The sequence below is a fragment of the Macaca fascicularis genome, chromosome 3 (assembly GCF_037993035.2).
Source record: "Macaca fascicularis isolate 582-1 chromosome 3, T2T-MFA8v1.1".
Taxonomy (NCBI): Eukaryota; Metazoa; Chordata; class Mammalia; order Primates; family Cercopithecidae; genus Macaca; species Macaca fascicularis.
In genome coordinates this window covers 4159266-4186791 of record NC_088377.1, presented here as the reverse complement: position 1 = coordinate 4186791, position 27526 = coordinate 4159266, and the positions used below count along the sequence as shown (strand labels likewise).

General features: G+C 55.3%; 1 protein-coding gene across 11 annotated transcripts in view; it reads right to left on the bottom strand.

The window, feature by feature from the left end:
- Positions 1 to 210: 210 nt before the first annotated feature.
- The window catches only part of WDR4 (WDR4 tRNA N7-guanosine methyltransferase non-catalytic subunit), a 31291-nt gene continuing 3975 nt past the window's right edge, over positions 211 to 27526 (bottom strand). The window contains exons 3-11 of one of the 11 annotated variants that reach the window (XM_005548600.5): positions 26556 to 26696; positions 15848 to 16004; positions 14708 to 14820; positions 12008 to 12068; positions 7741 to 7839; positions 6314 to 6378; positions 5318 to 5501; positions 3908 to 3989; positions 211 to 1903 (exon numbers count right to left, since the gene is read on the bottom strand). In XM_005548600.5, coding sequence (XP_005548657.3) covers positions 1710 to 1903; positions 3908 to 3989; positions 5318 to 5501; positions 6314 to 6378; positions 7741 to 7839; positions 12008 to 12068; positions 14708 to 14820; positions 15848 to 16004; positions 26556 to 26696 — 1096 coding nt within the window. In that variant the 3' untranslated portion in view covers positions 211 to 1709. Of the gene's footprint in view, positions 1904 to 3907; positions 5179 to 5247; positions 5502 to 6313; positions 6379 to 7740; positions 7840 to 12007; positions 12069 to 14707; positions 14821 to 15847; positions 16005 to 26555; positions 26697 to 27526 lie in introns of all 11 variants that reach the window. The other 10 variants (XM_005548601.5, XM_074033957.1, XM_065541349.2 and 7 more) reach the window with 10 other exon arrangements.

Below are 27526 nucleotides of genomic sequence, written 5' to 3'. Positions count from 1 at the left end.
CGGCAGAGGGACCAACTCAGGACCAAGGCAGGATGCTGAGGAATAGCAGGAAGCCGGCACCGCTGGGGAGGAAGCAGAGCCTCGGAGAAGCCCTGAAGTCCTCGTGGAAAGACGTGGCCCTGTGGGGAGGCCATTCGGTCTCAGTCCAGGCCCCTCCGCTCTGCGGCAGTAGCACAAAGCAGCCACAGATGAGACGTGGACAGGCAGGCATGGCTGCGTCCATAAAAGTTTATTCTCAGGCAATGAAATGTGAATTTCATGATTTTCATGTCACGAAATATATTTTTAATTTGTTTTCAACCATTTTTAAAACGTAAAAAAGCCATTCCCAGGCCATCTATCAGGCTGCGGGCGGGAGGCAGCGCATGGGCCTGTCTGCCAGCCCCTATCTTAGGTGAAGATGCCAGCAAGGCAAACCTGAACCTCTCCTAAAACTAAGACTTTCAAAGCAGACTATGAACGAGAGAGCGTGCCCTGCGCCAGATGCCCCAGCAGCGTGAAGGAGACCAGGCTGCTCGGACAGGACGGTGGTCCAGCGTGGCCCCTGCCTTCTAAAACCCCTGATCCCCAGCAGAGAGGAGTGGGCCTCAGCTTTGCAGACAGCACTGTTTCCAGATCAGTGTTAAAAGGAAAACAAGGCACTTATGAAAAATTTGAAGCATTCCAGCTTTTGATACACAAAAGGATTCTCAGTCGCCAGCGATACCCCACGTCAAAGTCATCGCCAGCGTGAACCTGTTCCTGTGCGGAGGTTTCATCACTGCAGAGCAGGCAGGAGCCGGCCTGAACGGATCACGTGACGCGCCCAAAAGCCTGCCCATTGCAGAAGCCTCTTCCCAGTTCTCACAGTGCGCGCCTCACTCGCACACGGTGCAGGCACCCAGGCGTTTCGCTTGGTACATTATGTTGCTGCTAAACATTCCAGGAGGTGGCAAAGGTTCATCCTTGCTGACTGGTGACTGAAATTCAGCAACATCCCTGCGGCTCTGCAGTGTGCGCCAAGGTCAAATCAAATCACCACGACGTCCTCAATCACCTCCCTGTAAACTGGGTGCCAGCCGGGCCCGTGTGCTCACACTTCCTGAAACAAGTTCACCGTGTGCCCCAGCGCTGCCAGACAGAGCTCCCTGTGACTCCAAAACACATTTCTCACTTCCCACAGGGGAGCCACTCTCCAGGAGCAGCTCCTGAGCACAGGGGTATGGCTGGGGCTGGGGCTGGGGCGGGCTGAAGCGTTCATGCTGCGTTTCAACAGCCTGTGCGGCGAGCAGCTACTGCGGGGCAGCGCATCACCTGGACGCTGAGATGGCGGGAACAACATGAAAAAGTCCACTGTGCCAGAAACATCGGCCCACAGATGCTCCTAGAGGCAGACGCAGCAGACGTGAAGGGCAGATGAGAACAGCAGAAACACAGCTGCTGCCACCACAGGCTCGCACGCGGCCTCCAACGTGAAAAGGAAGTGCTTCGAGAGTTTCCACTCCACCGGTCTGGCTTCCCTTCAACCAGAAAGGGGGCACAGGCACCCAGCAAGAGCCTGTGCTGGTGACACAGCATGTTCTTTCTAGAGCCCGGGGGACAGTCCCGTCCTCTGAGCTGGTCACAACTGACCTCACCTTTTCCTTCTTGAAGGGAGATGCCAGGATGCAGGGGAACAAGTGAAAAAGCTTTTCCTAATTTGAGGTGAGAGGCACCACTGACCGCCACAATCAGCAACTCAAGGTCGCCTCCCCGGGCCTCATCTTCTTGGCCTGTCCGTTGGGCCCGGGCGGGGGACTCCGGCGCCGCTGCTTCTTCTCCAGCTGCTGCTGCAGTCTCTCCTCTTTCTTCTTCAGGTAGGAGGTCATGTTGTCGAACGTGGCCTTGTAGAGACTGCTGAAGTTGGCGTCCGCACCAGCAGAGCCTGTGACGGGGGAACAAGGACAGGTGCCAGGTGGGGCAAGAACATGGGACTCGGCCGCCACAGCGGGCCCCCTGCAGCAGGGAGTTACTTTGTGACACCCGGAGTCCTCGGTGGAGCGTGGAGGGCATCTTCTGGGATGGTTCCCCACGGTACCCACCTCCTGGCACCCACACCCTGGCTGGACCTGAGGACTGCCTCCTAACAGAATGGGGCAAAGACGAAAGAATGTATCGGAAACCAGGGCACCAAGGCTGGGCCTCCACCCTGCCAGCACTCTCTGTTCACGCGCCCAGAGAAAGCCACTACTGCACCATGCGCCGCCCACTGAAGCAGCCCAGGTGGCCAGGGATTGGGAGCAGCGGCCTCTGGCCAACAGCCAGAGAGGACCCCTGTCCTGGCGACAACCCGGACTGAGCGAGGTCGGGCCCTGCCTGGTGAAGTTGAGGTGGCCACCTGCAGAGACACAGCTCAGCGGAGTCCAGACCCCTGACCCACAGCAACAGTGAGACGCTCAGGGTGGGGTGCCTTAAGGCATCGAGTGTGGGATAACATGTTCTGCAGCCACAGGGAATGGACATGGATTTCATCTACTTTAACTGCCAAGGACTGGGGGGCAATGACTGACCACAGGCACAGAGACGGCCTCAGCCTGGCCAGGAAACCACAGGCCTAGCCGGTAACTCACGCACCAGCGATGGCCTGAAGCCCGTTCATCCGGCAGGTGGCGCAGCCTCCCCGCCCCTCCAGTGACTCTGCTGCTTGTGGGACACTCAAGAAGCAGCCCTCCCCCATCCCTCTCCCAACAAGGCCCCCAAGTCTGCGTCGGGAACGTGCCACCCTATCTATGAAACGTCTCAGGAGAGCGAGCCCAGGCTTTGGCCTGAGAATGTTGTGCAAGATGACACTCAACAGGTCCAGGCTACCTGTGGCCTAGAGCACGGGGGCCATGAGCACTGCAGATGCCCAGCCATGAGCACTGCCGCCTGCAGTCCCTGACACAGCCGGTGACAGGCCCACTCGGAGTGTTCCTAAAGCAGATCCCAACCACACTGGGGGGGCCCAACCCTGCCTGTCTCAACCCTCAACATCCTAAGCAAAGCAGGAGAGAGAGAAGCCTCAGAGGCAGAGCCAGTGCGCCACCACCACTCAGGAAGCTTGGCAGAAGGCGATCGGGCCACCGTCAGCGGAAATTCCTCCGACCTGCGTTTGATTCCCTCCAGAGCTCCAAGGAACCTCAGTGCTCACTGCAGCGGGTCTGGCTTTGCAAGACTTCCTCAGAGCAGCAACTTCTTGTCGTGAATGAGGTACTAGGATTCCGTGCTGGGCTAACCCATCCTGCAGACACCATCGCCTCCAAGACAGCGCAGTGCTGGCGCAACGGCGCACCCAGAACTACAATGCGCCGTGTCCCCCGAAAATGTTCGTCCAGCTCCTCCCTCAGCCCGGCTGCTCTCCTTCCTGCAGCCGCAGCCACACAAGTTGCTGACCAGATTCCCTCCCCTCAGCTGAATGTTCCCGTCAGGACAGTGACCATCCAGCCCCTGCTCAGCCTCCTGAAGACCCCCACGCCTCTGGCTGGACCCCCACCTGACCTCCCAGTGGGGTCCTGCACTTGCTGACGCACGCTGTAGTGGGATCAATTCCCTCAACACCATGGACCAGGCCCGAGGCAGCACAGCACCCACTCCCTCTGGGAGCCACCAGATGCCAGCCCTGCCCTGGGGACCTTCAATGCCCAACTCTGAAGGCAGGTGGGGAGCGGGGGATGCTGCTCAGACCCTGAGCCCCCGGTTCCTGCGTGGCTCTCGTCAGCCTGACTCCCATGGGGGGGGTCCTCCTTCTCCTGTGCGCCACCCTCCTCCTGCCCCGGCCCGCCTTCTGGATGGGTACACATGCTGACCCTCCCTCTTTATCTGCACACCGGGTCCCTCGGGCGGGTCACAGTGTGTGCTTCTGCTTTCTCTGGGGACCGCGCTGGGTGTGACCCCCAAGGGCAGCCTGTACCTGTGCTCTCACCTTCCAGCATGGCCCAGTTCCCACGAAGAACGCCAGAGACTTTCTTTAACACGGCGCTCTCCGGAACAGACTGCAGGTGACAAACAGAACACCTTCACCAGAAAGAGGAAGGCCTGGAAACCCAGCACCGGGACGCAACACACACTGGCCACAGAGGCTTGCAGGGGAGGTCCCCGCCTGGTGCCTGGTGACCCCCATTCGCCTTCCATGGAGACCCAGGGAGGCAGCTCCCACAGCTGGCCCATGATGCCAGGGTGAGCTCTTCACACCCAGCTCATCAACCTCAGGGTTCCAGCAGGTGCGACAGGCACCCACTGGGGACATCATGTGGCCCGCCGCTTCTCAGGTGAAAAAAGCTAGATGGCTTAAAAGTGCTTCCAGGCCAGGTGCGGTGGCTCACACCTGTAATCCCAGCACTTTGGAAGGCCAAGGTGGGTGGGTCACCTGAGGTTGGGAATTCGAGACCAGCCTGACCAACATGGAGAAGCCCGTCTCTACTAAAAATACAAAATTAGCCGGGTGTGGTGGCGCATGCCTGTAGTCCCAGCTACTCGGGAGGCTGAGGCAGGAGAATCACTTGAACCCAGAAGACGGAGGTTGTGGTGAGCCAAGATCGTACCACTGCACTCCAGCCTGGGCAACAAGAGTCAAACTCAGTCTCAAAAAAAAAAAAGAAAAAGAAAGTGCTTCCAAAGTGCTCAAATGAGCTTTAGTAAATGGGCACCTACTCCACTCAACTACACAGCAACCCCGTGAGACACGGCGGGCAGGGGCATTGCTCCCACGTTACCAGGAGCGACACAGACAAGGTACAGGGCTCGCCCCGTCCCCCAGCAAGGAAGCAGCTCAGCCCACCGCCCTTGCCCCCTCCTCTACCTGGGGCTCTACGTGCTCCTGAATGCTCAGCCCGTGCCCCAGGCCCGAGGCTGTGCTAACCCAGCCTGCAAGTGTTAAGTCTCACACACCCTAGCCACACTGAGTGCCAACTTCATCACTAAGTGTGGTGTGGGGGGCACACACTCTCCTGAAAAAAGAATTGCTACAGACATCACCACACGGGATAAGCCAGCCAGGCACCCGCTCCCTTCACCCACAGTGGAAGCCCCAACCACTGCCCCTCAGGACACAGACCCTGGGCCCCAGAAGTGGCTGAGTTGAAAAAGGCTCATGTTTGGACCCAAAAACCACAGCTGCCGCCCCACACCCCGAGGCTCGTGGAACAGGAGGGCACAGGACATCAGGAAGGTGCCGAGGCTCACCTGCCACTGGCCACCCACAGGCTTATGGAACAGCAGAGCACAGGACATCAGGAAGGTGCCGAGGCTCACCTGCCACTGGTCACCCACAGGCTTATGGAACAGCAGAGCACAGGACATGAAGAAGGTGCCCGAGTCTCACCTGCCACTGGCCGTCCACAGGCCTGTAGAGCACCAGGGGTGCTTCCTGGCAGTCCTGGAGCACCCACAGGCCCTGGGTCTCCTCGAAAGCCATGTCCCACACTTGGTGCTGGAGCGCCAGCTGCTGCCTGTACACCAACTGCTGTCTGCGGGCGTCCAGCTGGAAGATGTAGACCACAGGAGTGCTTGCCATGAAGAAAGAGAGCACGATTACTAGGACTGCAAGCCCACAGTCACCGCTCTGCAGCCAGCACCCCAGACGGCGCAGCCCTCACTGGGGCCACCTCAGGAAAGCCTGCGCTAAAAGCTCCAGCTGCGCCACTCCCAAGTGCCAGCGCCAGGGAAACCATGGGGTGATGCACGCTCGTGGTTTAAGTCCTAAGCTCTGGGGAGGCTCATGGTGCAGCAACAGATAACCACACGGTACAGGCGGGCAGGGCGGGAGGACGCCTGCCCTGGGCTCAGACACAGGCTCTCCTCTCACATCTGCGTACTTCTAGAACAAGCTAAGAGACCTCCCCAAGTTGTCATAAGGACAAGATGCAAAGTGCCGAAAGCACCAAATAGAATACCTTTCCTGACACACAGAGGCTGCTCGGGAATAAGCAGCAGAACTACACTCCACCCCTAAACCCACCTTGTCAGCACCGCCAACCCCAGGGGGGTCCCATCCAACCAGCCCCGAGCAGGGAATGAGGTGATGCCACCGCGACTGGCCCAGGGGAAAGTCTGTCATCTCAGAAGGCCAGGCAGAGGCTGCTGATGCTCTTTACACCAGGGGAGTTCAACGTCAGGCTGCAGAGCGCTGGCTGAGAGGAGCCCCCACCCTCACGCAGCAGCAGTCATCAAAAGTGACATTCTCAGGGGGAGGTGCTGGACCAACACCACCACTGTCCAGGACATCTTCATTAAGGACGTGGGCCAGTGGCCAACTCCCTAACTCTTCCCCCTGCAGGTCTGCAGAACCGGAGGCCATAGAGGTGCCGCCACAGCTTACCCATCGCACAGAAGCGCCACGCAGTTCTCCTGGCACCAGAACGCAATCCTGGACGCAGCAAACCTCTGAAAGAAGCAGCCCATTAATTTCACGCCAGCTGCAAGGGCCCGACGCTGGGCGCTCTGATCCAACAAGAGCAAAACCGAAGGACGCTCACGCCCCCACATATCAAGGAAGAGGAAATAGCGCTGGAATCAGCAGAGAAAGGAGGGTAGCTGATTCCCTGTTTCCCATGCAGATGACAAAAGCCCCCCAGTGGCTCTGGCACTCCCTACAGGGCCTGTGACAGCCTCCAAAGCCAACAAAATGGGTCAGACAGTGAGGAGAGGAGGGAGCGGAGGACACAGGGAAAGGAAGAGACGAGAGCTACACACACCACTGCCCTGGGAGCTCCCATACTTCCTGGCAGAGGAAATAGTAAAAATGAAGAAGAGGCCAGGCACAGTGGCTCACGCCTTTAATCCCAGCTACTCAGGAGCCTGAGGGGGAGGTTGCTGTGAGTCGAGATAGCACCACTGGACTCCAGTCTGGGCAAGAGTGAGACTCCATCTCAAAAAAAAAAAAATTTTTTTAAATGAAGGAAACTTCCAGGAACCTGAGTCCATGTGAAGCATGGAGGAAAAGGCCTGGTCCTCTCTTACACGGCTGCCTGGCAGGGGGCAGAGGCCACACCACACAGTTCTCTAGGAAACAGAACAGACCATTTGGTGGGAAACTTCGCCAAGGCCTGGGCTTTCAGGGCATCATGAGATTGCTCCAAGCTGGCCGGAGAATGCTGGGGTGGGCCTGGTCCCACCCCTACCCCACCTGGCTGGCAGACCCACAAAGGTGCATGCTCAAGCACTTCTACTCCTTCCACTTCAGAAAAGGATTAGAGGTCAGCCGGGCGCGGTGGCTCAAGCCTGTAATCCCAGCACTTTGGGAGGCCGAGACGGGCGGATCACGAGGTCAGGAGATCGAGACCATCCTGGCTAACACGATGAAACCCCGTCTCTACTAAAAAATACAAAAAACTAGCCGGGCGCGGTGGCGGGCGCCTGTAGTCCCAGCTACTCGGGAGGCTGAGGCAGGAGAATGGCGTAAACCCGGGAAGCGGAGCTTGCAGTGAGCTGAGATCCAGCCACTGCACTCCAGCCTGGGCGACAGAGCGAGACTCCGTCTCAAAAAAAAAAAAAAAAAAAAAAAAAAAGAAAAGGATTAGAGGTCTTCCTGTACGTTAACTGTTTGCATGCAACGGTGAGACAAACTATTTCCCACTGACGTGACTAGCCACCTTCAGAATTTGAAATATGAGATTTCCCTCACACAGGAAGAAGTCTGGCATTGAGAGCAAACGTTTCCAATGGCGAAGTGCCTTTTCACTCAAGCCAAGCGACTGCAGGTGCCTACAAGCACTCAGTCGCCCAGGAGTGAACAGAAGCAACTACCTGGGGGGCCTGGGGGTCCACCAGCTCCTGTAGATTGGCCAGGTGACAGCAGTGCAGCTGGCGGCCGCTCCTGTACTCCCAGAGCCTCAGGGTGCCGTCCTGCACACACCAAACACACAGGTTAGCACACGGTCGCAGGGCTTCCGTCAGGCAAGGTGACAGAGAGGACAGCTGCATGTGGTCAGGTGTCCACTCAGTGACAGCCATGCCACCCACCTTCAGGAATTAAAGGCTCTCTGCTCGGACTGCGTAAATCACTCATGCAAATCATCAAGAACAAGAGTGGGGAAAGGAAGGTGACCGACTGCCTGTTTCTTGAGTGCCAATATGCCCAGGCAGATGACAAAGGCAATGAGGCAGAACCCAGCAAAATGAGCCAAGGCCACCAGACGGCCAGGTTGTCATCTGCCAGGAGGCCAGACCACATCTGCTGTGCCCGGGCCAGGCGTAGACAAGGGAATGCACACAGGTGCAGACACTTCACTTCCCACAGGGAGACACGCGTGGCCTCACGAGCGCGTGGCCACTGTTCCATTTCACTAAGAATGACAGGAAGGACATGGTCATCGGCAACCATTCCATGGCGACTGGTACAACCCTTCGGGAAGCCAACACGGGAACCAAGAGCCTCCACTCTCTAAAACCACCATAAATGGAAAAAAGGGTTTCTCTTTTTTTCTTGGTTTTATCTGTTGCTATTTTTTTGTTTAATTGAAATGGGGTCTATGCCACGCGGCCCACTGCAGTGCAGTGGCTATTCACAGGCTTGCTCCCGGCTCACTGCAGCCTCTGACTCCCAGGTCCAGGCAATCCTACTGCCTCAGCCTCCGAGTGGCTGGGACTACGGTAGGAGCCACCACACCTGGCTTAAAAAAATTCATTACAGCACTAATGAAGTGGAGAGAAATAAATCAATACTCACTAAATCTAATGAGAGAGTGTCTGTGCACTACCTGTGAGTATTTTTAAAAGACTAAATGAAAAAGATGAAAAGTAAATACCCCAAACAGCTAACAGTAGATGCATATCCTCTGGGTGCCAAGGTAAGAGTGGATGTATGAATGCACACACACACACAGGTGCACACACACACGCACACACACCTTGCCACAAATGTGGCAGATAAACATGGAGACTAACACACACATCTACAGGCATTTCACTCACCTCCAAACCTCTCTACGATGACAAGAAAAAGATATTTAATAACCATGAACCCACTAAGACAAAGACAACAGGTAAGTAGAGAAGGCAGCCGCGGAGAGACGACAAGGAAACCTGGGGACTAGAGGCCGGGGAACAAACACGCCAGCCACAGAGAAGCCTGAGAGGTGCCAGGACCTTCCAAAGACCAAACTGGGCCAGGCAGCTGAAGGCCAAGGTGGTGAGGGGAGCTGTCAAATGTCTTTCCAAAGAGAAGCAGGACCTCCCCGATGCATCCTCAGCCCCAAACTCCAGGCCAGCAGAAGGCTCTGGGGAAACGGAGCCGAGAGGCCCTGTCTCGGGGATGCCAAATACCCACTGAGGAGAGGGCCACCTAGCCCCTTCGCGCTCACCTCCCAGAGCCCCAGGGGACAGACCTGGGCAAGAGTGAAGGCCGGGACACTGACTACCCAGAAGAGACTGACTGACCCACACGTTCTACGGGGTCCACAGGCAAGGGGCTGCTGCCCACTCTCAGACACCTGCTCTGAAGCCCCTCGGGCCCCATCCTGGGCGCACGCATCCAGCCTCTGAGGCCGGCTGGTGCTGATTCCCACCACACACAGGCAGATGGGATCACCAGACATCCGACGAAAACCTCCAGTGAGAAAGGCGGCAACACACTCCAGAGAAGGGAATCAAACACAACGCCAGGAACAAATCGAAGAAAGACAAGCCCATGCTCATCTCAGGAGGTAAGAGACACGTGCGCTATCCGAGAATGGGTGGCTGCAGAAAAGAACGTGCCGAGGGCAAGAAAGAACTGAAGATTCAAAATAATCCTAATAAAACTCAAGTCTCCACAGAAGGCTGGAAGTAAAGCTGAGGCAATCTCCCAAGTAAGACTATTCCTAAAGGAGTAGAAACACAAGATTGAACAGGAAAGAAAAGAAATCAGAGAATTATGGCCAGGCATGGTGGCTCTCGCCTATAATCCCAGTAGGTGGAAGTGGGTGGATCGCTTGAGGTCAAGAGTTTGAGACCAGCCTGGCCAACCTGGCAAAACCCCATCACTACAAAAGTATAAAAACTGAGCGGGGCGTGGTGGTGTGTTGCCTGTAATCCCAGAGACTCGGGAGGGCTGAGGTGGGAGGATTGCGCGAGCCTGGGAGGCAGAGGTTACACTGAACCGAGATCATGCCACTGCACTCCAGACTGGGTGACAGAGCAAGACCCTATCTCAAAAAAAATAAGAATCAGAGAATTAAAGTGGTTCAACTAACACAAGCTTTAGAAAAAGCCAGCAGGAAGCGGGGATAGAGAACAGAAAGCAATTACGTAAGAAAATGCCCCAGGTCGGAGGACACTGGAGATCACTGGCTGCACAGCCAATTCCTCTCCGGGGTCCACCAAGTCACCTCAGTGGCTTCGACATTGCACACTGGGGCAGAGAAGGTCCTCCAGGCAGGACAGCCCCGCTGTCACCCCACGGACCCACAGCAGACGGCTGCAGGCTTCTACGGGAAGAGCGCAGGGAAGCCCACAGGAGCAACCAGCGGGAGAGCAGAGCGGGCAAGGCCTCTCAAGCTCCGAGGTAAACCATTTCAACCAGGACTTGTCCGCCAAACTAACAACCAGGCCTCAAAAGGAGATTAAAGGTATTTCCAGAAAGGCAAAGTCAGAAAACACACTCCTCCTGCCTTCTGGCAGCGACCAGATGACACATTCCACTCAAACAAAGCAGAAAGCCATGAGGGACAGATGGGGCCTGGGGAGGCCTCTCTGCCCGTGGAAGATTCTCCTCACTATCATGAAAAAGACTGGAAGGTGCACAAAAAAACGCTGACGAAGCCTGACCCTGACCCTGACCCTCTGGGGACTGTGGCCACACTGTTCTTCTTCTCTCAGGGCACATGGCTGTGCGTTAATTTAAAGAGCAGGAACAGGGCCGGGCGCGGTGGCTCAAGCCTGTAATCCCAGCACTTTGGGAGGCCGAGACGGGCGGATCATGAGGTCAGGAGATCGAGACCATCCTGGCTAACACGGTGAAACCCCGTCTCTACTAAAAATACAAGAAAATTAGCCGGGCGAGGTGGCGGCGCCTGTAGTCCCAGCTACTCGGGAGGCTGAGGCAGGAGAATGGCGTGAACCCGGGGGAGCGGAGCTTGCAGTGAGCCGAGATCGCGCCACTGCACTCCACCCTGGGGCACAGAGCAAGACTCCGTGTCAAAAAAAAAAAAAAAAAAAAAAAAAAAAAAAAGAGCAGGAACAGGAGGCTTCGAACGAAGCCCAATCAGGGAAGAAATGTAGGAGCGGCCGGAAGGTCCATCAGCCGTCCTGCCACACCACACAAGGGACCAACACAGACAACACAGGGAAGGGCAGCGGAGAGGAAGGTGGTGGGACGCGGGCAACAATTCCGCGAGAGGACAGAATCAGACCCTGTGCGGAATCCGAGGCCCTCACTTTGGCAAAATCACTAACAGTCCTTCTACTGTATTCCTCAGGGGAAACACGTCTCTCATCACTGGACTGTAAGGCTGCCAGGACCCAGCCACTGGGACGCAGAAGTTGCAGCCAGCAAGTAAACACGCACTGTGGTAACCCGGGTGCAGGGGCTTGAACCTGTGGTCCCAGCTACTTGGGAGGCCGAGGAGGCAGATCGCTCGAGCCCAGGAGTTTGAAACCAGCCTGAAAAAATGTAGCAAGACCCCATCTCAAAAAGAAAAAAACAATGCAGCCCGTAATGGGATGGACTGAGACCCCTCCAGGAGTCAGAGAGGCCCCCATCTACGGTGTCTACCTGAGATCCTGATCGCCGATACTATCGCAGATGGAGCAGCCGCCCTCTCAGAAGGGAGCCTTCCACACACCTGTTCTAGTTCATCCCACATGTGAACACATGCACCTGCACACGCCCCACACACAGTCCTGAATGAGCAGCATGAGCGGGGAGCGAGCCGCAGGCAGCTCTAAGATTCGAAAACAAGCACCATCTAGTGGACAGCCGCGGACATCCAGGGGCCAGCGATCCAGAGGGGCCGGTTCCAGGAGGCGCCCACCCCCCCCCGCCCCCCGCAGGCTCAAGAATCCAGAGGTGAGTGACGCTGGGCAGAACACTTACCCCAGAGGAGGACAGAAGCAGTCCAGGCTGAGTGGGCACCACGGAGATGCGGCTCACAAACCTGTGGGGGCGAGAGAGAGAAGCAGAGCCAGCTAGCCCGGCACCCGCGGGGACGGGAAGGCCTGGGGAAGCCGCCTGTTCATGTAAGGAAGAGAAGCCTCTGCCCCAAACCCCCTGACCCAGTAAAAACAGCCGACATGGGAAGTATCTGCTGACCCTAACCTGGTTAAAGGCCCCTGGACACGATCGGGGAGGTGAGTGAGGTCATTCCTGGGTCCCCAACAGCACAGCAAGCTCTAACCCAGGCTGCTCCTCAGCCATGCCTGCCAGAGACCCAAGCACCCCTGTGCCCCTCTGCAGCCCCCTCTGCAGCAGCTCTGCTCAGCGGCACCTCCACAGGCCCCCCAGCACCCACCCTGGCCCAAGGCACCTGCACTGTGATGAAAGGAGCCTTGGGGGAGACTCAAAGACACAGCACACAGGGAGGAGGGAGGAGGGAGGAGGGAGGAGGGAGGAGAAGCAGCCAAGCCCCCAGACAGATTCCTATCAGGGTCCGACAGCCCCTCAGCAACAACTCTGAGTGACCTGGCCAGAGAGCTGTCTGTGCTGAGCCCGGCCCAGTCCTCCTGTGAGGGCTTGGCCTGCAGCTGCACAGGAGCCAGTCATAGGCACCCTCCCATCAGCACAGCCACGAAGAGTGACCCGAGCAGCCCAGCTCGCCCGGAAACCCATCTGGCTCGGGCACCTACAAGGGTGACAAGGCTCCTTTTCTTCCCGCTCTAACAGTGACCTCAAGCAATCCCTCATGCACGGGGTTCCCAGGGACCCTGGAATGGGGTGGCTCGTGAGCCTCACTCCATCTCCGCCAGTCATGGCCTCTGCTACCTTGAGCTAGCCATGGCATGAGCTGGGCCCAGTCCTGCAGCCACCGCCCTGCACGGCACCACAGCAGTGACAGCAGCCCACAGCCCAGGACAGATAGGGCACAGGACGCCCCATGCAGAGGGTACGAGTGGCCTCACAGTTCTCAACAGTTTGAAAGGGGTTTCACCATGGGTTTGAAACAAAAATCTCAAAAAATTCTTCTTCTAATCACTGCAGTATCTACTGAGTGCCTACTCATGCCAGGCACCACGCTGAGGGCTGCACACAGCAACAGGCCCAACCGACCCCCAGAACCACTCAGACGCAGCGGGAGTCGGCCAGTGAACCAACTGATACTGCAGTGTCAGCAAAGGGTACGGAACAGCGCCATCCAGCAGAAACGCAGCTCCAGCCACACACGGGGGCCACGGGGGTTTGTTTTCAACTTGCCAGCCACTGTGTTGAAAAGTAAACGAGCAGGCCGGGCGCAGTGGCTCACGCCTGTAATCCCAACACTTTGGGAGGCCAAGGCAGGGAAATCACGAGGTCAGGAGAGCAAGACCAGCCTGGCCAACATAGTAAAACTCCATCTCTACTAAAAATACAAAAAAAAGTAATCAAGTGTGGTGGCAGGAGCCTGCAGTCCCAGCTACTTGGGAGGCTGAGGCAGAAGAATTGCTTGAACCTGGAAGGCGGAGGTTGCAGGGAGCCAATATCGCACCACTGCACTCCAGCCTGGGCAACAGAGGGAAGGAGAAAAGAAAGGAAGGGAGGGGAGGGAGGGAGTGGTGGGGAGGGGAGGGGAGGGAGGGAGTCGTGGGGAGTGGAGGGGAGGGAGGGAAGGAGGGAGAGGAGGGGAGGGGAGGGAGGGGAGGGGAGGGAGGGAGGGAGGGGAGGGGAGGTGCGAGGAGGGGAGTGAGGAAGGAAAAGAGCTGTTGAAGTTAATTTTAATACTATGTTTTTACTCAATATATCCAAATGATGAGGCATTTCCCTAGAGGGGTGGGAAGTGTGTTCCTGTCAGCAGAAGCCTCCCTCACGTGCCTGGCGAGGCAAGGGAGCTGCAGACACCCCAGCTAGAGATGGCGAAGGGGAGGGGCCCAGGGGCGGCAGTCCAGAGAACTCCGGAGCTGGATCACTAGGGAAGTAAATGCAAGTCAGAATAAGCTATCCTGAGGCACACATCAGTGACTGGCCTTCTTAAACAGGGAAATGTTTGCATCCGTTCAAAACCAGGAAAACGTAGGCAACCTCGGCATTGAATTCCCTCCCTCCAATTTCTTCCACTGCCTCAAATAATGTATTTTAAAACATTTCAGCCAATTACACTAAGCACTTTTCCTCTGTAAATTCTAATGAGCCTTTTGTGAGATAGAGAGAGAAGCGGGCACTCAGGAACACCTCCACGTGGGTCCTGGCAGAACTCGCTGCCACAAGAGGCCGCCGCCGGGCCGCAGAGGCTGCTTAATTCTTGGATAGCTGAAATCATGGAAGTTCATCCTCGCCCCCAACACACCCACCGCCCACCAGCCAACAATGGCCGGGCATGGCGCAGGGGTCTCCACACTGAGACAGGGGTTTCCCAGAAACAAGCCCTCCCGTTCGGTCAGAACCAATGGGAAGTCACCACACAGACTACAGCTAACAGCGCAGAGTGAACCCCACCCTTTCAGGGCTTCTGCAGGCAGCACCCACGGCGCCTGCGGTGACCAAGCACCAGGGCTGCTGTCACCTGTGTGGGGCCTCGCCAGCTACAGTGGCACCTGCTGAGCTGCAAGCTGATGCTGTTTTCAAAAAGAGCTTCTTTCTGCTGGAGGGGCAGGAAGGGGCACTCACTCTGTGTGCCCCAAGCAGAAGGACTCGATGCTGTGGGGCGCCGCGGCCCAGCTGACTCGGATCTTCTCGTCTCGGTCGGCAGTGAGGATGAAGCGGTCATCAGGACTCACAGCCTGCATCACCAGGGGCCAGAAAAGAAAAAGATGCTCACCTGAGTCGTCCTGAATCCAGTCCCTCATGGAAGCAGGCAGGGAGGCTGCAGCCTGGCTGCCAAGAGGACGCGGCCTTCGAGGACAGACCAGCTTGGCTCCTCCCCTCCTCCTGTCCCTGCGTCTAATCGCTGGCCCTCCTTCTCCCTCCCCAGAGGGTCCCCGACCACCTCCAGCCCTCACTCCTCAGTGCTAGAGCAGGCTTCTGGGGTAGGGCTGGGCCACCCCGTCTGCCTGTCTCCCGCATCTCGGCAAATCCAGGCCCCACTCCCATTTCCACCCACCCCAGGCCTGCTGCACCCTCATGCCCAACACTGGGTTGCCTTCCTGTCACACATGTCCCCACACCCAGCTGTCACCAAGTCCCAGTGAGGTTCCCTTGATACCCCGCACTCGCCACTGTTCCTGACTGTCCCTGCATGCGTCCAATCCCAGCTCTACCACCCAGGCTGTGGGCCTGGGCCCTCTGGAGCGCCACATGTTTGTGTGGACACATGGGGCAGGCAGAATGGGGTGACAGGGGCTGCTGGGAGCAGTGCTGAGGTGATGTTCCTACAGCACCTGGCACAGCTCCGGGCCAAGGAGGCGAAGCCAGAGGCTCGTGGCTGCACCTGCTCCTCCCACACCTTCACTTCCCATCTGGCGCCACCCCACTGGCCACCTCCTGCCTCACCTGCCTTCTTCGTTCTCCCTGCTGCCTGCTCCATCTTCCTAAATCCTGTTCCCACCACTCCCCTGCTCCCAAATCTGCAGAAGGCTATCCCTGCTATGGGGGAGCCCCACTCTCCCCACCAGATGCTGGGGCGCAGACCGGGCAGATACTGACTCAGCCTGTACCCCACATATCATGCCCCCCAAGTACTGCGTCTAAGAGCATGGACAGGTGCCCCACCTGCCTGAGCCTTGACAGGGCAGACATTGACTCAGCGCATGCCCCACGTACCGCGTCCCCCATGTACCGCGTCCTGCACCTACCATGTCCCCCACCTACCACATCTAACAGCATGGACAGGTGCCCCAGCTCTAGACGGCCACACCCGTGTGGCTCCAGCACCGAAAAGGAGTAGACGTCTCCAGACTTGTCGGCCACCAAGACCTTCTCCTCAGAGGCTATGAAGGTCAGGGCTGTACACCTCCTCGCCACAGTCCTAGAAGGCCAGAGACACCCCCATTAGCTTCCAGAAGCAGCGCAAGGTCCTTGACAGCCCTGCAGGCCCTGTGGGCAGTGGTAGGCACCTGACCATATGCTCTATTTTCCAGCTGCTGAAGATGGTGCCAAAAAAATTAAGCAATGCTAACAACTGGAACAAAGCCAGTGCCTTTGACAAATTTACTTTCACAACATTTTTCTTTAAGAAAATTGCGGCCGGGCGCGGTGGCTCAAGCCTGTAATCCTAGCACTTTGGGAGGCCGAGATGGGCGGATCACGAGGTCAGGAGATCGAGACCATCCTGGCTAACCCGGTGAAACCCCGTCTCTACTAAAAAATACAAAAAACTAGCCGGGTGAGGCGGCGGGCGCCTGTAGTCCCAGCTACTCGGGAGGCTGAGGCAGGAGAATGGCGTGTACCCGGGAGGCGGAGCTTGCAGTGAGCTGAGATCCGGCCACTGCGCTCCAGCCTGGGGGACAGAGCGAGACTCCGTCTCAAAAAAAAAAAAAAAAAAAAGAAAATTGCTCCTAGCCGAGCACGGTGGCTCACGCCTGTAATCCCAGCACTTTGGGAGGCCGAGGCAGGAGGATCATGAGGTCAGGAGATTGAGACCATCCTGGCTAACACGGTGAAACCCCATCTCTACTAAAAATACAAAAAATTAGCCGGGCGAGGTGGCGGGTGCCTGTAGTCCCAGCTACTCAGGAGGCTGAGGCAGGAGAATGGCATGAAGCTGGGAGGCGGAGCTTGCAGTGATCCGAGATGGCGCCACTGCACTCCAGCCTGGGTGACGGAGCGAGACTTCGTCTCAAAAAAAAAAAAAAAGAAAAGAAAAGAAAATTGTTCCTGATGGTGGGATCTAGGAGGTGGATAAAAGGGTGACAAAATCCTCAACTTTCCTGTGTGTTTGAAAACTGTCATCAAGAAATGGGGGAATGGTTCCTTGACCCCACAGTCTTCATCGTACATTGAGGGAGACAACGGCCCTCTCCATAAATGCTGAGTGTGCTGGGGGCCACTGTCAAGGACAAAGGCAGGCACCAGCCTCCAGGGCCCCCCAAGCCTTGCTGCTCCCCTGACCTGCACTGACCCCTGCTATCATTCTGCTGCGTCGGACCAGGAGCCTCAGACAGACAGCCATGCCCCGTGCCCTGCAGAGGGATGGAGGGGCCCGGCCACCCTCGGCGCAGGACCCAGCCCAGGGCAGCAGTGAGGCATCACCCTACCCTCCTTGGGAGGAAGCGCCGCTACCCAGCGCGTGAGAGGCCTGCGCTCCCCACAGTCCACATCCAGATCAGCACATCCACGAATCTAACCCTGACCCAGAGCCACGGATGTGCCAGAGTTCCAGATGCAGCACGTCTGCACACTCGTTCTGTAAGAACCAAAGTCTCAGTTCGCTCCCTCTCCTTCACCAGGGCTCAGGGCTACACTACTTCCTGGGGCTCTCATTTCCACACCATTTCTACTGGAATCATCCTGTATTTGTGTCCTTTCCACAAGGCAGGGACCCTGTGTTCTATTTTACATAGATATGAGTTGTAACACTGCTTCCCACACACGCAGTTAGCCACAGGGCCTCACCGTAGAACAGCGGCCAGCCCTGCTTCACCACCCCCAGGGCTGTGGCGGTGCACACTGCCCAATACACAGCCAACACCAGGCAGACAAGTACAGCGTGCCCGGCCCCCTGCGGCTGGAAATGCAGATGGAAGCTTCAGGAATGCTGTCCTCAGCAAGGCCCCTGTTTCTCTCAGGGGCAGAGGGACAAAAGGACAGAAAAGGGCAGGCAGGACCTTTGGGTCACACCCCAGCCTGGAAGCAGCGCCCCTCCTCCTCCCCCGCAGCTGTGCCGCGCAGCTGCAGAAAGGAGGCAGAAGGGAAGCATAACAGGGTAAACACAGAGAAAACAAGGACAAAGAAAGATCATTACGCTCTAGGGCAAGATTAATCAGAATTCTCAGGGTGCACTGTAATTTAAACAAACAGCCCTGCACTGCGCCAGCAACACAGCCCCCAATGTCCGATGGGCTCATTAAGCAGCTGCCACGAACACGACCACGGTGGCACAGAGGAGCAGCCCAAGAGGACGCCACGGGGAGAGGAGATGGACTTGGACTCACGGGGCGCTCATCCCCACAGTCAGGCTGGAAGGCGCGTGGCACAGATGGCCCCCAACACCGCGCCTCCTGCCCAGCTCAGCAGAGGGCACTGCTCCTCGTCCCTTTGTCCTGCCCCAGCCGGAGGCTCCCAGCCTCTCCAGCTGGGCTTATCCTGGCACCGATTCTAGGACACAGCTGAGCCGTACTCTCGGTCTTGGGTGCCAGGATCCGAGGGAGGTCACAGAATGGGGCAGGTCATTGGACCAATGGCAAGCCGGCCTGTCACCCTAGCTGAGGCACAACCCCACCCTCAGACCACCAGCCTGTGCAGGGTCTCGGGTCTCAGCACTCCCTCCACAGTCACTGGGTTCAGGACCCAGAGACCAGCAGAACTCAGCAAGTATTCGCCCATCTCCACAGGCCCCCCAGGGGGGCCAGGCCCTCTGTCCTCTGCCGGAAGTCGAGTGGTTGAGCCCTGAACCCCCAGACTGAGTTGGCGCTGCCCCGAGCCCCCCTCCAGAGAGCCGCCTGGGCAGCCCCAACAGGGCACTGAGGACGCCAGGCGCCATCCACACCCACACTCCAGCAGCCAGGCACTCTCTCTCCATCCAACGGGCAGAGCGAATCGGATAGTTTCCCGGCTCGGCCTTTCCCACGTGCTGCCGCAGCCCTCACAGGCATTTTCAGAAACACTGACTCCACTGGGAGGATTTCTCCCTCATAAACGCACATGTCAAAATCAATATATCACTTGTCACCCTGTGTCCTCATCTTCGGTTTGGAAAACCTGGCCTCAGTCTCTCGGGCCAGGAGTCTCCTGACTGCCCAGGTGGCAGGCCCTCTGGCCCTCGCGGTTCTAAACCGCTACCTGGGCAAGAATCGTTGCTGCCCACAACTTCCATCTTGGCTGTGCCTCAAAACCCTTCAACAGGAAGCTTACCAGCAGCAGCACAGTAACTAAGCCACCACTGGACAGAGCCTGGCGTCTCGCCCAGCTCAGGGGCATCCTGCAGCGGTGCAGGGCCTCAGTGAAATGCACATAGGCCACGAGTACATGGAACCTCTAAAACTGAATGGAGGTGGATGTGCAAAGCGTAGGTGGTTTTCTGGGGAGAGGGTGCATCTGATCTAAGAGTCTGCGTAAAAAGCCTCCAGGTGTGGGGAGCAGCCCCATGTTTGCGGACCAGCCACAGGGTGCTGCCTGCCAGCTCAGCATGGTTCCACTCACCCCCGTCCTCTCCTTGAAAGCAGCTCCTGATAAAACTCACCCTATGCTCTTCTCCCTGCCCCACTCTCATCCCCCAAATGTACTCCTCCTGCCACAATAATCCCCTCCAATTTCTCACTGAGAGAAAGGGTAAAGATTTCACTCCACCTGATGCTGAAAAGTTTACAAACCCACAATTCTAAAGGAATTTTAAAAAGATTATTGAGGAATTTGCCAAGGGATGTTGAAAGTGGCAGTAACTTCACACCTGTGCCCACTGTCCTGCAGTTCAACTAGAGAAAGGGGAGGCGGCGACGCGCGCCCTACACCAAGGTCAGGAGAAATCCCAAGCACACCATCGAGGCCGGAGTTTGTAATTTGCTGCCTGGACCGCATCAAATCACAGGGTCCGTCTTCCATACCACCTAAGGCAAACATTTCCTACACGAAGTTATACCGCTGACATCACTTTCAAAACCAAGAGTAGGCTGGGAGCAGTGGCTCACGCCTATAATCCTAGAGGTTTGGGAAGCCAAGGTGGGCAGATCACCTGAGGTCAGGAGTTCAAGACCAGCCTGGCCAACGTGGCAAAACCCCATCTCTACTAAAAATACAAAAAATTAGTCAGGCATGCTCGTTCATTCCTATAATCCCAGCTACTCATGAAGCTGAGGCAGGAGAATCACTTGAACCCAGGAGGCGGAGGTTGCAGTGAGCCAAGACCACACCACTGCACTCCAGCCTGGGTGACAGAGAGACGCTCCACTCCACAAAAAAAAAACAAACAGTGAACTCACAGGTAAAGGGTCACTGCCAGGAGCCAGCTCCTTGCTCACACGCCGCAGGCTGCCCATCCCTCATCCCAAATGCGTGGGACCAAAAGTGCTTTGCACTTCAGATTTGTTCAGGTTTTGGAATATTTGCAAATACTTACTGGCTCAGTATCCCTAACCTAAAAATCCAAAATCCAAAACATGCCGGTGAGCATTTCCTTTGAGCATCTTGCCTGTGCTCAAAAAATTTCAGATTTTGGAGGATTCTGAATTTCAGATTAGGGGTACTGAGTGCACTGCCCACTCTTGGACTTGTGCTTTTTTTTTTTTTTTTTTTTTTGTAGAGATGAGATCTCACTATGTTGAGGCCAGACTGGCCTCGAACTGCTGGCCTCAAGCAATCTTCTCGCCTTGGCCTCTCAAAATGCTGGGACTATAGGCGTGAGCTACCATGCCAGCCTCCCAGAGTTTTACCAGGTGTTTACATAAAGAGAATCACACCAGCACACGACCTTCAAAAGGGGAGTCAACACAGCAAGACATCTCCCTCTCGGCAAAGCACCTGCAACCAAGATGAAGAGGCCCCGCCCCCCACCAGGTGGCAGCGGTGTCTGCACCCACCGTGAGTCCCGAATCACGGAGCTCCCAACCTCAAACGGCCTCCTCCGAGAACCTCAAACCTCCTCCGAGAACCTCAAACCTCCTCCGAGAAGCCGACTGCACAGGCAACCACATTGAGGGGAGAGAATTCTAGATTCCTCCCTGCTCCGGGCCATGCACGATGCCAGCAGCAGAGGCCCCGTCCCTCTGCAGGAGTCAGAACCCCTGGAGGAGCCCTGGGCCTCCGTGCTTCCATCAAGGTGAAGAAGCTCCACGGTTAGGAACCAGGACACAGCGGGCAGGCGGACTGGACATACCCTTTCTCCCAAGTTCAAAGTGAGACACGACCTCTGGACAGCGAGCCCACATTGAAGTAAAGTGACATTCCACCCACGTCTCCATCTTTCTGGTGACCTCAGAACTTCACAGCCACAGCACTGTCCGGACTTGAAAGAGTTAGCGTGTTCAAGACACGAGCAAGCTCCCTGCCCCTCACCCCTACCCCCCGCCAGGCCTGCGGCACACACGGCCAGATCCTGCCTCCTCTACCCTCTGCAGGCAGTGGCTACTTCCCAAATGGTGTCTGGTACCAGACATCAAAAGCCTTGGCACAGGGTACACCCTCTGCACAGTGAAGAATTAACCTTGCCTTTGGCCTCATCTCTAAAAGTAGGGGCCTTGGGCCCCACAGGCAGCCTCAGTATGTGATTTAGGGCAGGGGCCTGCGGCCACAAGGTGTCCACTCCACCTCTGGAGGGGCTGGGAACTAAAGGTCAGCCACCGACAGCATGTGATCAACCCCAAGAAAACTGCCGGACACCAAGGCTTGGGAGGCTTTGCTGTGTGCGTTGTCACACATCAGTGCCAGTAAACCCACGCTGTCTGCACCTCTGCAGTCCCACTTGCTCTCACTCAAACTTCCCAGAGTTTAAAGGCAGGAAGAAGTACAAGGAAACAGTAGCATTTGAACAGTGGAACAGTGCAAACAATCCAATGGCCCAGCTACAGGGAATGACACAGTGTTGTCAACACTGCCCGGGGTGGGGAAACAGGCTACAGGCTAGCACATGCCACCGCAACAATGTAACACATGCAAATTCTGTAATCCATCTGCAGAGACGAGGAGGGCCTGGCCCCAGTGCTCATCACATACTCTGACTCTGGGTGGTGAGATTCAGGGTGGTTTTTGTTACTGTTCTCATTTGTACTTCTCAGTGGTTTCCAATTTTCTGTACAGACCAAAACCAAAGGATAAAAAAGGCAAAAGGTAGCACGGGAGGACACCGAACTGTACTCTAGGGGAAGCAGACAAGTGAGAATTTGCTCTCAACTTCTACGACCCCACTCACCATAGCTGAACGGGAACCCACACATTCCACTGTCGTCTAAGTAACTGGATCAAGTCTGAGATCCACGTACACATCAGCACATGGATCTCAGCTCTGCACCTGTTCTCGACCCCAGGGCTTTGAAGTTAAGGCAAGGGTACTGGAAAATGCTAATCCAGTCTCAGTGGTTACCGGTGCAGCTCACCTTACACACCTGTGCCACAGAAAGGCCATGTGAGAGCGATACTTTGGTAGATGGGCTTATTCTGTAAAAATAAAGTGTCCTAATATAAAGAGCTCCTACAAACCAATAAACAATACCCCAATGGAAAAACATAGGATATGAAAAAAAAAAACAGCTTACAAAACACAAATGATTCTTTTTTTTTTTTTTTTTTTTTTTTTTTTTTTTTTTTTTTTTTGAGACGAAGTCTCGCTTTGTCGCCCAGGCTGGAGTGCAGTGGCCGGATCTCAGCTCACTGCAAGCTCCGCCTCGCGGGTTTACGCCATTCTCCTGCCTCAGCCTCCCGAGTAGCTGGGACTACAGGCGTCCGCCACCTCGCCCGGCTAGTTTTTTGTATTTTTAGTAGAGACGGGGTTTCACCATATTAGCCAGGATGGTCTCGATCTCCTGACCTCGTGATCCGCCCGTCTCGGCCTCCCAAAGTGCTGGGATTACAGGCTTGAGCCACCGCGCCCGGCCACAAATGATTCTTAAGTACATAAAAAGTTGCTCTTCCAGCTGGGCACCAGTGGCTCACACCTGCAATCCTGGCACCTTGGGAGGCCGAGGCGGGTGGATCACCTGAGGTCAGGAGTTCAAGACCACCCTGGCCAACATTATGAAACCCTGTCTCTACTAAAAAAATTGAAAAAATTAGGCAGTCATGGTGATGCATGCCTGTAATCCCAGCTACTCAGAAGGCTGAGGCAGGAGAATCACTTGAACCTGGGAGGTGGAGGTTGCAGTGAGCCGAGATCATGCCAGTGCCCTCCAGCCTGGGCAACAAGAGTGAAACTCCATCTCAAAAACAAAAAACAAAACAAAACAAAAATGCTGACCACCAGTAGACGGACAGTCAAGAAAATTGCTGTAGCTGGACTCAGTGGCTCACGCCTGTAATCCCAGCATTTTGGGAGGCCGAGATGAGTGGATCACCTGAGGTCAGGAATTCAAGACCAGCCTGGCCAAAAGGCAAAACCCCATCTCTACTAAAAAGACAAAAATTAACTGGGCATTGTGGTAAGCGCCTATAATCTCAGCTGCGCGGGAGGCTGAGGCAGAAGAATCGCTTGAACCCAGGAGGTGGAGGCTGCAGTGAGCCGGGATTGGGCCACTGCATTCCAGCCTGGGTGACAGAGCAAGACTCTGTCTCAAAACAAATAAACAAATAAATAAATTGCAGAGCATATGGCCTAGCCCAGATGAAATAAATGACAAAGTCTGCGCTTTCACAAGACACCCAGGTGGCTCTTGTGCACATGCCTGTCAGAGCTCAGCCAGGTCCTTTACTTTAGGAAAATAATTACCAGGCCGGGTGCGGTGGCTCACTCCTATAATCCTACCACTTTGCGGGGCTGAGACGGGTGGGTCACCTTGAGGTCAGGAATTCTAAACCAGCCTGACCAACATGATGAAACCCCTTCTCTACTAAAAATATAAAAAATTAGCCAGGCATGGTGGCACATGCTTGTAATCCCAGCTACTTGGGAGGCTGAGGCAGGAGAATTGCTTGAACCTGGGAGGCAGAGGTTGCAGTGAGCTGAGATCGCACCATTGCACTCCAGCCTAGGCAACAAGAGTGAAACTCCGCCCCCTGAAAAAAATTTTTTTTTAATGACCATCAGATTCTTTTAGATCATTTCATTTTTACCTTTTGGGAGTCAAAGCCCCCTTTGAGAATCTCATGTGAATTATGAAAGCTCTCCACAGCAGCCAGGGTCCAAAAGGCAAGACGAACTGTTAGTGCTTAACTGAATCCCCCAACCCACAACTCCTGTGTGGAAGCCCTGACCTACCTACGACCTCAGAATGTGACTGTATTTGGATGGGACCTTTACGGAGGTGAAACAGAGGCCAATGGGGCAGTCCTGACCCCATCTGACCGGTCTCCTTTCAGGAATAGGAAATGAGGACATAGACACAAAAGGACGACTCTGTGAAGACACAGGGAGAAGACACCATCGGCAAGCCAGGGAGAGAGTCCTCTGAGGAACCAGCCCTGCCCTGCCAGCCCCTTGATCTTGGTCTTCCAACCTCTACAACTGTGAGAAAATTGTTAAGACCCCTAGTCTGTGGTATCTTGTTAGGCAGCCCAAGCAGACTAGGACAACTACCATCTTCTTTCAACACTGAGAGGGTGAAAACCTATCCATCCCTCCTTCCCACAGGCTGTCTGAGAAATCCAAAGTCAAGGCCAACCTACTAGAAAGCGCCTGCCACCTGCAGAGATCCCTGTGGAGGGTGCAGGGCAGGACACCTCAAGGCCACCTTGAGGCATTCACCCTGAATCCTGAAAATACTTCCCATCTTCTCTATTCTAGGTCCTAAATGACTTACTCGTGTTGCAGCTATCTTAGCAAGAGGCTGCCGTTCACAGGTCTTTCAAGATAAAGATGATGCAATCCACAGCAGTCAGGTGGAAGCAGCCATTTATTATCAGTTATGACTCGGACATGTGGGGACATGCAGTTAAAAGTCATTTTCCTACTGGGAAACCATCACTGCCTATGGGAAAGGAGCCGGAAGGCAGGTGAGAAGGGAGGCTGTTGCATATGCTTTGGTTTAATTTTGTTGTGTTTTAAGTTTTTAAACCATGCGCATCTATTACCTACCTGATACACAAAAACATATTGTGAATCACATACACATAAAAACATGTATAGTAAAACCCATATACACAAAAACACATAAAGTAGAAATGATGCAGCGTTTCAGGGCTTTCTTTTTAACCTGACTGGAAGAGAGGACAGAACAGGCATTCATTGCTTTTGATGCCACCTAGAATTTGTTTTTTTTTTTTTGAAATGGAGTTTTGGAGTTTTGCTCGTTACCCAGGCTGGAGTGTAATGGCATTATCTTGGCTCACTGCAACCTCCGCCTCCTGGGTTCAGGAGATTCTCCTGCCTCAGCCTCCCAAGTAGCTGGAACTACAGGCATGTACCACCATGCCCGGCTAATTTTGCATTTTTAGTAGAAACGGGGTTTTGCCATGTGGGACAGGATAGTCTCGAACTCCTGATCCACTCCACCTGCCTCGGCCTCCCAAAGTGCTGGATTACAGGTGGGAGCCACTGCGCCCAGCTGAATTTGGATTTTTACTCTTCTCTTTGAAAATGAGATGAAGCTGGGAGCGGTGGGTCAAGCCTGTAATCCCAGCACTTTGGGAGGCTGAGCCAGGTGGATCACCTGAGATCAGGAGTTCGAGACCAGCCTGGCCAATGTGGTCAAACTCTGTCTCTAGCAAAAAACAAAAATTCTTGGGCATGGTGGCATGCACCTATAGTCCCAGCTACTCGAGAGGCTGAGGTGGGAGAATTGCTTGAACCCAGGAGGCGGAAGCTGCAGTGAGCCAAGATCACACCGCCGCACTCCGGCCTGGGTGACAGAATGAGACCCTTCTCAAAAAGAAAAAAAAAAAGAAGATGAAATAAAAATCTTAAAGACAGGCCGGGTATAGTGGTTCACACCTGTAATCCCAGCAGTCTGGGAGGCCGAAGCCGGCAGATCACCCTGAGGTCAGGAGCTCAAGACTGGTCTGGCTAACATGGTGAAACCTCGTCTCTAGTAAAAATACAAAAAATTAGCCAGGCATAGTGGCGAGGGCCTGTAATCCCAGCTACTCAGGAAGCTGAGGCAGGAGAATCGTTTGAACCTGAGAGGTCAAGGTTGTGGTGAGCGAAGATCGCCGCACCACTGCACTCCAGCCTGGGCAACAAGAGTGAAACTCCATCTCAAAAAAATAAAAAAAGAGGAATGGGGAAGGCAGAAGAACCTTTCTGGACTTTGCTTGGTAAGAGGGCAAGGCATAGCGATATCTCCGTTCTTGCCAGAGTTACTGGCCTCCCCATCCACACGGATGCACTCCCCATCCATTCTTCAGACACTCAGACATATGTGCACTAAACCCACCCTCAACAGACCCCAAATCCCTACCACTCTCCAGTGCAGGCCCACAGCCTCCTTCCCGCTAATCACAACGACAGAGGACCGCCCTGGAAGGCAGGGGCACCGGCACCAACACTGCAGCCGGAGGGACCAGCCACAGGGCCCGGCTCTGTCTTCCAAGCCCACTCACCAGAGGTCTGCTACCTAACTCTTCACCACCCAACGGGGAACAGAACAGCACCCCTGCACCCTCCCAGAGCTGCTGTGAGGATCAGATCAGCCAACACACATACGGCACTGAGCGGTGCCTGGCACCGAACTGCAGCTCCATGTCAATCACTTATCACCATGTTATGGTCACTATTGCTACAGGCATGCAAGAACAAGGTGTGCATTCGACAGCTTAAGAATCCAGCGTTAGCATCTCATACCTGACACTCAGACATTGCCATGGTTTTGTACGGAAAAGAATCAGACGCTTACTGTCATCAGTTAAAGCAAAATAGCTGCCAGACTTGGAGAAGGTGGACGCCAGAATCACACCGCTCCCCTGGTCCAAGGGCGCGTCCTCCCTGAGGAAGAGAGGAAGACAGTTAAGCTTCTGCTAAGGAAATAAGAATGCATTCCCCCATGGCCAGCATGGTAATTTCTAACACGGGAGGAGGTAGAAACTGTTAAGGGGTTCATGTAGCCAAATTACAGACATACTAAAAGGACATGGGGAGGTTCCAAACAGCTCTAATTTTATCAGCGTGAAGACTAACTAAAGAGAAAATCTCCCAGCATACATGCCAGAACCCAGAGAGCTAAGCTGGAAGAACTCTCAAAGACACATGACCCTCTTCCTCACGGGCCAGGACTAACCCAAGGCTAGAGGCAGGGATAAACTCACACTAAAAATACTAGTAACAGGCCCGGTGTGGTAGCTCACACCTATAATCTCAGCACTATGGGAGGACAAGGCGAGAGGATCGCTTAAGTTCAGGAGCTCAAGCCCAGCCTGGGCAACATGGCGAAACCACGTCTCTACAAAAAACTACAAAAACTAGGCAGCCTGGGCGCAGTGCCTCACGCCTGTAATCCCAGCACTTTGGGAGACCGAGGAGGGTGGATCACGAGGTCAGGAGATGGAGACCATCCTGGCTAACACAGTGAAACCCCATCTCTACTAAAAATACAAAAAAGCCGGGCGCGGTGGCTCAAGCCTGTAATCCCAGCACTTTGGGAGGCCGAGACGGGCGGATCACGAGGTCAGGAGATCGAGACCATCCTGGCTAACACGGTGAAACCCCATCTCTACTAAAAATACAAGAAAATTAGCCGGGCGAGGTGGCAGGCGCCTGTAGTCCCAGCTACTCCGGAGGCTGAGGCAGGAGAATGGCGTGAACCCGGGTGGGGTGGA